The 9,711-nt window shown below is 41.9% G+C and overlaps 2 protein-coding genes across 3 annotated transcripts in view; one reads left to right on the top strand and one right to left on the bottom strand.

Annotated features, from left to right (window-relative positions):
* Window positions 1-9,711, bottom strand: part of ift140 (intraflagellar transport 140 homolog (Chlamydomonas)) — a 42,703-nt gene that overhangs the window by 7,615 nt on the left and 25,377 nt on the right. The gene's annotated exons all lie outside the window — the stretch shown is intronic.
* The window catches only part of tmem204 (transmembrane protein 204), an 11,962-nt gene continuing 2,257 nt past the window's right edge, over window positions 7-9,711 (top strand). The window contains exons 1-2 of the mRNA XM_008436364.2: window positions 7-2,088; window positions 4,337-4,492. Of these exons, the coding sequence (XP_008434586.1) occupies window positions 1,815-2,088; window positions 4,337-4,492 (430 nt within the window). The 5' untranslated portion in view covers window positions 7-1,814. The remainder of the gene's footprint in view (window positions 2,089-4,336; window positions 4,493-9,711) is intronic.

Below are 9,711 nucleotides of genomic sequence, written 5' to 3'. Positions count from 1 at the left end.
AACTTCAGTCAACTTTAATCCAACTCCAGTCCGCCTCTCTGACGTAAACCGATCCTCCACTCCATTTTAATCCAACTCCAGTCCATTTTAATCCAGCTCCACTCCATTTTAATCCAAGTCCAGTCCGCTTTAATACAACTCCAGTCCACTTGCGTAGAAAGTCCGGTTTGGTTGGAGAGGTGTGAATGTGTAATAGACCAAAATAGCGAACTCTTGTTTGCCTACAAACCTCGGTCTGGGTTCGGCTGAAGTGAACTCTGGTTCGGTTTGGATGCCTATGTGAACGCCAAGCGGAGCAGAGACCGCTCCAAAAGCAGGAAGTGGACTACAGAGCAGGGCATTCTGGGTAGATACAGCCCAAATAAAGGTGCTAGCTTAGGGCTAGCCGGAGAAATGACTTGTGGTTTTTAGCCAAAGACTACAGAGAAATCCTCTAATCGCTAAAATCTAAATTGTTTCAAGAAAGGAAGTTGCTCTCAGTGTCTTCAGAGGTTTTCATGTCGTTTCCTTCAGTGGCTCTTCAGTTTCCTGCAGCCTCCCGCCATGATGCTGCCACCACCATGTTTCACTGTGTTTATTCAGGGTGATGTGCAACATTTCCTCTGCACCTTTTTTATTGACTCATATACGTCTTTAAATTGGACTGCTTATGCTTTTCTTGCATTTTACTGGGTATTATTTGTGCGCACCACACTTTTCAGATTTTGTTTGTCTATCTTTACATTTTTGTTCGACCTTTTGCCCTACTTTTTGCATGCGGTGCGTTACAAACTTCCAGGTGAAACTGCAGGAATTTTCAGTGAACACTTTGAACAGTTTTCCCTTCTTTCGCCTCTCTGACGTAAACCGATCCTCCGTCTCTTTCAACCTCGGCTTCGTCTCCAGATTTTTAAATTCCTACGCCATCTGTTCTCCATTTGCATCGCCTCCCTCCTCTTCGCTTCAGCAGATACAGATGTGGCTTGTTTATTGAAAGCTGAGCAACAGGAAATACCCCAAATCTTTGGGGGCCCCTGCCAGTGGAGGCCAACAGAAACATAAGAATGCGAGCTGCGCGCGCAAACGGCCAAAGTTTCTGTTTATGGTCACAGATTAAAAAGTGGAGCGGTGAGATCTAGAGAGCCAGAAAAGGAAAGACAAGAGGAGGAACAGGTCTGCTTTTGGCCTCTTTTCCTCTCAGGAAACGCATCCTGTTGCTGGCTGGCTCTGGCGTGTTTGTTGCACATGGGAGAAGGAGGACTTTCGCAAACGCCCCCCTGCTCTGCAGACAAAAGAATCCAGCAGGCCGTGACGTCTGCGACGGGATTCTTTTTTAGACGCTCAAACACACAAACCCGTTTTTTTTTTTTTAAATTGATCCTGGAGGAGGGCACGTGCAAACTGATGAGCAGCACATTTCAACTCTGACCTACAAACGGAGAGGACTCCTTGTTCCAGTCGACTCAGAAACCGTCCAGAAACCGTCCAAAGATTTATTTTAAAAACATGCAGCTGCTTTGCAGAAACTAAACAAAAAAACAAAAAGTGGGAAAAGTGCAAAGCAGGAGCGTCAAAACAAACGGGCAGATTTAAGTGATCGTGAAGCTGCAGCCGGTGGAAGGAGGTGGAATGGACCCCGGTGCCGGTTGGACCAACCCGCAGGTACCAGCGCTGCTGTCCGAGGAGGAGGGCTGAGGATCCGTCGCCACGACAACCGGCTCCCGGATGACGATGAATGGAGATGTTCTTTAGCTAAAGCGACACTCCTGTGACAGCTGGACGAAGCAGAGGAAGTGGAGGACGGCGGCGGAGCGGTGGCGGGCGTTGGGCGTCGCATGGCCGTGCGCAGGCTGGTGGCGGCGGCGGCGGCGGTGGCGCTGCTGTCCCTGGTGCTCAACAACGTGGCGGCCTTCACGCCCAGCTGGGTCCTGCAGGCGCTGGAGGACGGCCGCAAGCGCAGCGTGGGGCTGTGGAGGACGTGTCCCGCCGAGCGCGGACGCGACGACCTGCAGGCGGCGGGCCGGGGGCACGGCACGCAGAGGCACTGCACCGCCATCGGCTGGGGGTCGGAGTTCGCCGGCTACCAGGAGTCCCGCAGCACCGTCAAACGTAAGAGTTCAGGTCGCTCAGCGCAAACAGACACAAACTGACTTAATTACATCAAATCACATTGACTGAGCATCTATTAGGCCTGACATGTGCAAAACAAATGCAATAATTATCCAATAGTGAATAAAAGAGAGAAAAACAGCATTTTAAAGTCATTGGGTTTGTAGCATTGTCCGACCTGGACAGAAGGAAAAACTGTTAAAACTGTTTTGGTTTAAAATGTTGGGGAATCGCTGCACTAAAGTCTTTTATTGGGTTAAAACTTGGCTGAATACTGAAGTGTTTTCAAATGTAGACCGAACCAAATCCTGGATTTATTGATGAAAAGATTAAATATTTTCTCTGTTTTCTTCAAATATTGAACGAATCTTCATCTATCAAAGTAAAACCATTTATAGTTTTGGATCAACGATCTGATTATTTGTTTATTTGTTTAATTAATATAATTTATGGCTTATGTATTGTTTAGTAGGTTAAAAATGGCAACATTTTAGCAATTTTAGTTTAAAAAAAAAAATATATATATATATATATATATATATATTTTAACCTCTGAGTCAGTTTGTTACAATAACAAATTATTCTGGACGATAAATTCTCCCAGACGTTATCGTGATAAATTATAATATTGTTGTTTTGAGACATTTTTCCACTAATATAATGTTAATAATGGCATAACAGTGGAAAAAACTCACAGTCAAATGTCATTAAACTGAATTTCAGTCCACATTACAAAAAGTTTGGACACCCCTGCATGATGCAGTATACGTTATAATATACACGTTATATATTATATTATATTAATATTATACATTATAGTATACATTTATAAGAGTACCTTTTATAAATGTCATAAATGAGGCTACAAACCGTTGGAAACCATAAATCCGCGCTGCACTAAAGCAGATTTACAGACGTTTTAGTAAAACTCATCATTTTGCCTTTGGCACCATCTACAAAACTGGGTATTTCCTGTTTATACTTAATAAACTTAATGAACTTATATTTAGATGTCCAAAATTACTTGTTTTTGACATTTATTTTTTTTACCCCAATAATAATAAAACAATAAGAAATTGTTATATTTGACTCCAAATGAAGAGAAGTTTTTGGAAATCCAGTGTAAATAAGAAAAATTAGGGAAATTTGGGCGTATTTTGCTAAAAGAACCCCCCAACAAAAAACAACATTTAAACTACCAGAGCATATACTTGTTTTTTGGCACTATCGGAGCTCCATACAATGTCTTTTTAATGAAGTGTCTTGGTCACTGATATCTGGCCTGCAGTCCAAATGTTCCTGCTCAACTCAAATACTATTTATCAGCTTCTAGCCAAGAGTCTGACGTTTCCATGGTTACCAAATATGTTTATGTTTAACTGNGTAGGGGGGAAAAGTTCAAATCTGCTCCCAGTAGTCGGGGGGGTTCAGTTTAATTTGGGGTTTATCTATGCAGGGGTTCCAAAAGTAGGGGTCGGGATCCCAGAGGGGGTCGCAAAATGACTTTCAGAATCATAGTGACGTGATTTTTCAGTTGTATGGAGGGCCAAAAGGGACAAAAATAAATAAATTAAAACATGTAATATAAATTGCCCTGCGACAGACTGGCGACCTGCCCAGGGTGACCCCGCCTCTCACCCGGAACGTTAGCTGGAGATAGGCACCAGCAACCCTCCCGACCCCACTAAGGGACAAAGGTGTATAGAAAATGGATGGATGGATGTAATATAAATTTTAAATAATAAAATGCATATATATATTAGAATATTCTACTCTTAAATGTATTTTTATTAACTGCAGGCAAAAATATCATCACAATTAACTCAAATAATTATGATTAAAAGGAGTTCCACTCTATTCAGTTTCATTGTCCCATCAGTCAGACTCAGCCGACCGTTTCATCCCAGCTGGTAGAAAGTTATCTGTCTAATTGCATCGTGTGAAAGTTGGTCTGAATGTTCTGAATGTGCTGCGGTTTCTACAGGTTCTGGTGTTTTTGTTGGCTTCGCCCGATCCACCCAGAACATGAACATTTTAAAGCTTTTCCTACGTTAGGCTCCATTCAGAAACTGCCATTCAAAAACAACTGTGGGAAACGCTCAGCTGGGTACTGGCAGCGCCTCTCCATTCATAAAAACGAGCCCTTACAATGCCACCTTGTTACCAACGGCAACTGTAACCCTTCACGTTGCGCTGCTGTTTTCTGTGAGCGCGGAGGTTTGACGCGCCGTTTGTCCTGCTCCCACAGTGCAGTTCAACATGATGCGAGCGTGCAACCTGATAGCGACGGTGGCGCTGACGGCCGGCCAGCTCATCTTCCTCCTGGGCCTGATGGAGCTGCCCTTCGTCACGCAGGAGTCCCAGTGGTGGGAGGAGGCCATCGCTGCGCTCTTCCAGCTAGCCAGTGAGTATCCAGCGATGGCAACGGCCCGGCACGAGACTCAGATTTTAGTAAAATGTATCCCGGCTCTACTGGTACATTTTTTATGATAATAATAACCGTTTTATTTTTAAGCCTTCACTGGTTGTTTGATTTTGATCTGCAGACATAAAAATAATAAAGAATAAGCTCTTAAAGGGACAGGTCTCATTTTGAACGTTGTTGTTCTTCCATTTTGGTTTCTACTGCTTCTTAAAACAACTCAGGTTCTTAAACAAAAACAAAACAAAAACACTACACCAGTTTTTGGAGTCTGGAAAATGAGCCGTTTCAGAAACCACCGGAAAGTTAAGGCACATTCTACGAGCACTCCGCCGTTACCTAGCAACCGTAGCCTAGCCAAGCCCCGTTACCTAGCAACCAGGTAAAATTCCTTAATATTGATGAAAAGGTACCACTTCCACTGGCCGATTACTTCACTTTTATATAAAATATCTGTTTATAAGTGAAATAATCTGCCAGTGAAACTACAATCTTATTTTATTAAAGGGAAATTAAATCAATTTTACTTATAACATGGGAAAATGTTGTATTATAGGTGAAATTAATAATCTGCCAAAGGGGCAAAAACTTTTATTTAAAATTAACATGAAGGAAATATTTACTTTAAACAAGCTCTTACATCTTCTATAAAGTTATTAGCAAGTTAGTTTTGTTGTTCACTTAACATAAACCACTTGCTGCATTCTTGATGGTTGTGCAGGAGGCACCACTTCTGCTTTTCAAAGATAGACTGCACATCTGTTTGCAGGCAATTTCACATGCGAGTGTAAATGTTGGAGCTCAAAATAGGCAGAACTGGGCAGGCATGTGATGTTTGGAATAGACCACAGACCAATCCTGCTTCACAACAAGCTAATTTTTAGGCTTTTGCTAGACGATACGATTTCCCAGAAGTTATTGCGATAAACAATAATGTTGCCGTTTTGAGACAGTTTTAAATGGCATAATAATGCATTAAAAATCAATAAATAAAATGATTTACTGATCATTTTCAAAGATCAATATACTTTCAATTCCAATGAAATTTTAACACTGGAATTGGAAAACATTTAAAATATCCAAAATAAACAAAACAACAGAAACAAATGAAATCGTACTTCATAAAAAATGGCTGGTTGAGACCAAAGCACCAGACTGAAGACAAGAATTTGGTAGAAAGAGAGAAAAATGATAGTAAAAAATAAAAGTTACTGAGCTCATTTTAATTCATCATGTCATTAATTGATTTCCTGCAACATGCCTACTTATAATATCAGAAACATTCTTGTTATAAGTTAAATAATCTGCCAATGAAAATAGTACATTTTCATCCATATTAAGACATTATTGACTAAAAACAAGCTCCTGTAACTTCTTGTAAGTAATTTTAGTTTTATTTCAAGGGCACTAAGATATTTTCAGTAGAAACCAGAACAAATACTTGGTCATATTTAGTATTTTTGCAGTGCAGAAACACGTTTTGCTCGGTGTTTTCTCGGCTTCAGCGGGAACTGAGGGGTCTCTGGATCTAAATTTAGTCCTGGTCCAGAGTCCACGGGCCGAGCCGCAGCGAAGCCGGCAGCGACTGTCGGGCGCCAGGATATCCCTGCTCAGGACGAGGAAATGTCTGCGACTACCTGTTATGCAAACCCCTGAGCCGCAGCAGGCAGAGGAGGGGGAACGGACGGGAAAGACGGTTTTCGATGTTTGTGTGTGGGCTTGCAGAGGGCGGAGTGTGCATACGCAGGTTCAGTGTTTGTGTGTTTGCTACAGTGGGCTCAGGTGGGGAAATATCCTGCAGCACACATGGCAGCAGGGTGGGAATCGCTCCGTCCTGATAAGATGGACTGGCTTTTATGTCTGTGTTTACAGAAAGCAGCAACGCATCCTCTTTTTATCGTTGGTCCAGTTAAAGCACGCGCTCCTGCTTTATCTAGGCCTTGGACAGGAGTCCAGTCCCTCCCAAAATTACTGTACTTTTCCATATTAGACACAACCAGCCCAGACTTCAGCTGCCAAGAGTTTGTCATGCTTTTCAGTTCAACGTCTAAAAATAATGATGTTCTCTGGAAAAATGTCTGCCTGCTCGCCGTACAAGGTCAACAAGAAGCAAGAAGATCCCAACAGATTACACAGCTAAAAGAAAGAAAGAATCAAACAGTGAAGATCTGTAAACGAATCCTTAAGGCTTCAAACAGGCAAACCGTTGATTTAAATCTGTTTTCAACTTCACCAAAACATGGAGGGGAAACAGGATACGCGTTCAAACGATTTCATATTTCTTTATCACAGTTTTTCCCACATCCACACTGCCAAAGTGGTAGTTGGGCTAATGCTAAGATGCTACACCAACACTGTGTTTACACTGCAAAACACTAAATCTGATCAAGTACTTATGGACTAGTTTCTAGTGCAAATATCTTAATACACTTGAAATAGCACTAAACTAAATTACAAGTAAATCTTCACCAAGATATGAGATGAATAATTGTTTAATACTGGTGAAAAAATACACCTTCCAGATTATTTCACTTAAAACACTTTAAAATGTTTTGTTATAAGTGAAATAATCTGCCAGTGGAACTAGAACTGGGTTGCTAGGTTACGGGCTGGGCTTGGCTGGGGTTGCTAGGTAACGGCGCCAGTGGAACTACAACTTTTTCATCAATATTAATGAATTATTGACTCTGAACAAGCTCTTATATCTTGCTGAAAAGTTCCTTGTAAATTAGTTTATTTTTTTGTGAGATATCTGGACTAGAAACTAGACCAAAATTACTTGGTGTGTTTAGCAGTGTAAGTGTATGCATGCGACCTGACGATACGTGGAAATATTTGAAAAGTGTCGAAACTTTGGCAAGACACCGTTTTTGTTTATTTAATTTCCCACAGGGATGAATGAAGTATTTTTGAATTTGAATTGAATCGCGGCAGACAGAACAGTACATTGCTTTTTTACTCTGTTAGTGGAGAGTAAATTTGTAGTTCCTCGTAGTTTTGGTGTAAAAGCTGCCACCGTCCACCGATCCACCGCAGTGAGTCGGTCGGTCAATGGGCTCCAGCTCTGAATGAATGGAGATATTTTTACCCTTTGCCTTTTTCCCTGGAATGTTTTCATTTTCGGACGTGCCAAATTTCTGTGGAACGGAGCATGAAGTGCGAGAGGGCGGGACGACGCCATTAACAATAATCAAGATTCAAGGCCCAGCACTGGACCTGCCACCGCACTGCAAAAACACAAAGACAAACTTTAGTTTTTACAGTAAATGTCTCATTTCACTTAAAATAAGATAAAACTTGTAAATAACCTTTCAGAAAGTTATAGGATTCGTTTTAAGTCAATAGTTTCTTAATATTTATGAAAGAGTGATAGTTTTTGGCTTTAGTCGACTTTATTTGACAAGTAACAAGAAAGTTTTCAGCATATAATACAAGCTGGTCTTAACTAAATAATTCCTTCATATTAATGAAAGAGTTGTAGTTCGACTAGAAGATAAATTTTACTCAAGACAATTTGCCACGTTATAATGAAACAATCTAGAACTTTTTGATCAATATCAAGGAATTATTGATTTAAAACAAGCTCCTATATTTTGCTGAAAGGTTATAAGTTAGCTTTATCTTAATTCAAACAATAAGATATTTGCACTAGAAGCAAAACCAAGCATACTGGGTAAGATTCGGTGTTTCTGTGGTGTACTTCAAAACAAAATTAATGCAGTTTATAGCTTTTTTTATTATTAAAAGAAACTGATTTGTAGGGAATTTAGTTTTTAAAACTGGACAGACACTGGATTAATGCATTTACGAGATCCATCCTTATTTAGAAGTTCATGTTGCACGTCCAGAAATGTACGAAGCTGAAGGCTTAGAGGGTGTGGCGAAGCGGGAAGGAAGGAAGGATGGAAAGAGGAAGAAGGGGAAGGAAGTTTGAGAGATAACGTCCGAGCCAGAGGAGAGGTTCACACAGAGAAACTGACAGGAGATTATTCATTATCCCAAGCAGGAGCCAGACAGGTTAAACACCAATAAAAACAGTCACATTCTCCACATACAAACAGACGCAGAGACGCAATGACACACAGACATAATCGGCCACATCCTCGTCCGAAACAATGACGGCCATCTTTCTGTAGAAGTGGAGAGGGACAGAAATGAACCGGAAACAAACTGATTCATATCCTAGAGCACCAGCATCCCTGTTCCCACTCATTATTTTGGGCGACTTTATTTATACCGCGGCGGATGTGAGCTCCGTTTTCTGACACGGACAGTCGGGTGGCTGCCGATCACACCTGGAGAAATCTGGAGAAAATGTGCCGAAATGAAAGTGGAGATGAGACAGACAGACATCAGGTCTGGAGCAAAGTCACGACAGTTAACTAAAACTAACTGAATAATGAAAACTGACAAACACTTTCATTAACTGAAATAAAGAAAAATAGTAATTAATGGGGAAAAAACTATAACTAACTGGAACTGGATTGGCCTGGACAAAATGGCTGAGAAACTTATCACCATGTAAGCATTTAGTGCCAGTCAATATCGATAATTATTGATTAGTCTTTTGTTTCCTGTTTAATCCACAGTTTTCAGTCCATGTTGTTTTTTATTTGTTAGCAGTTATGAAACACCGTGGGGAAACGCGAAACTGCTCCAGATACTCAGCAGGTCGTTGCTAGGTAACCGAAGTTTGGGGGAACTTGAAACTGCTTCTTACCCAGCAGGTTGTTGCTAGGCAACCAAAGAGCGAGTGAGTCAGTTGATTCCAGCAACCTGGAATAATCCATGTATCACATATTCTACTAGATGCGTTATCTACTGATTTGTCATGTGTCTATTGCGATATCTATTGGTCTGGTCTGGTCTGGTCTGGTCTGGCTTGGCCTGGTCTGGCCTGGTCTGGCTTGGTCTGGCCTGGTCTGGCTTGGCCTGGTCTGGCTTGGCCTGGTCTGGTCTGGCTTGGTCTGGCCTGGTCTGGCTTGGTCTGGTCTGGCTTGGCCTGGTCTGGTCTGGTCTGGCTTGGTCTGGCTTGGTCTGGCTTGGCCTGGCCTGGTCTGGTCTGGTCTGGCTTGGCCTGGTCTAGTCTGGTCTGGTCTGGTCTGGTCTGGCTTGGCCTGGTCTGGTCTGGTCTGGTCTGGTCTGGTCTGGTCTGGCCTGGTCTGGTCTGGTCTGGTCTGGCTTGGCCTGGTCTGGTCTGG

This window comes from Poecilia reticulata, linkage group LG19 (assembly GCF_000633615.1).
Source record: "Poecilia reticulata strain Guanapo linkage group LG19, Guppy_female_1.0+MT, whole genome shotgun sequence".
Classification (NCBI taxonomy): Eukaryota; Metazoa; Chordata; class Actinopteri; order Cyprinodontiformes; family Poeciliidae; genus Poecilia; species Poecilia reticulata.
This window is presented reverse-complemented; position numbering and strand designations above follow the sequence as displayed.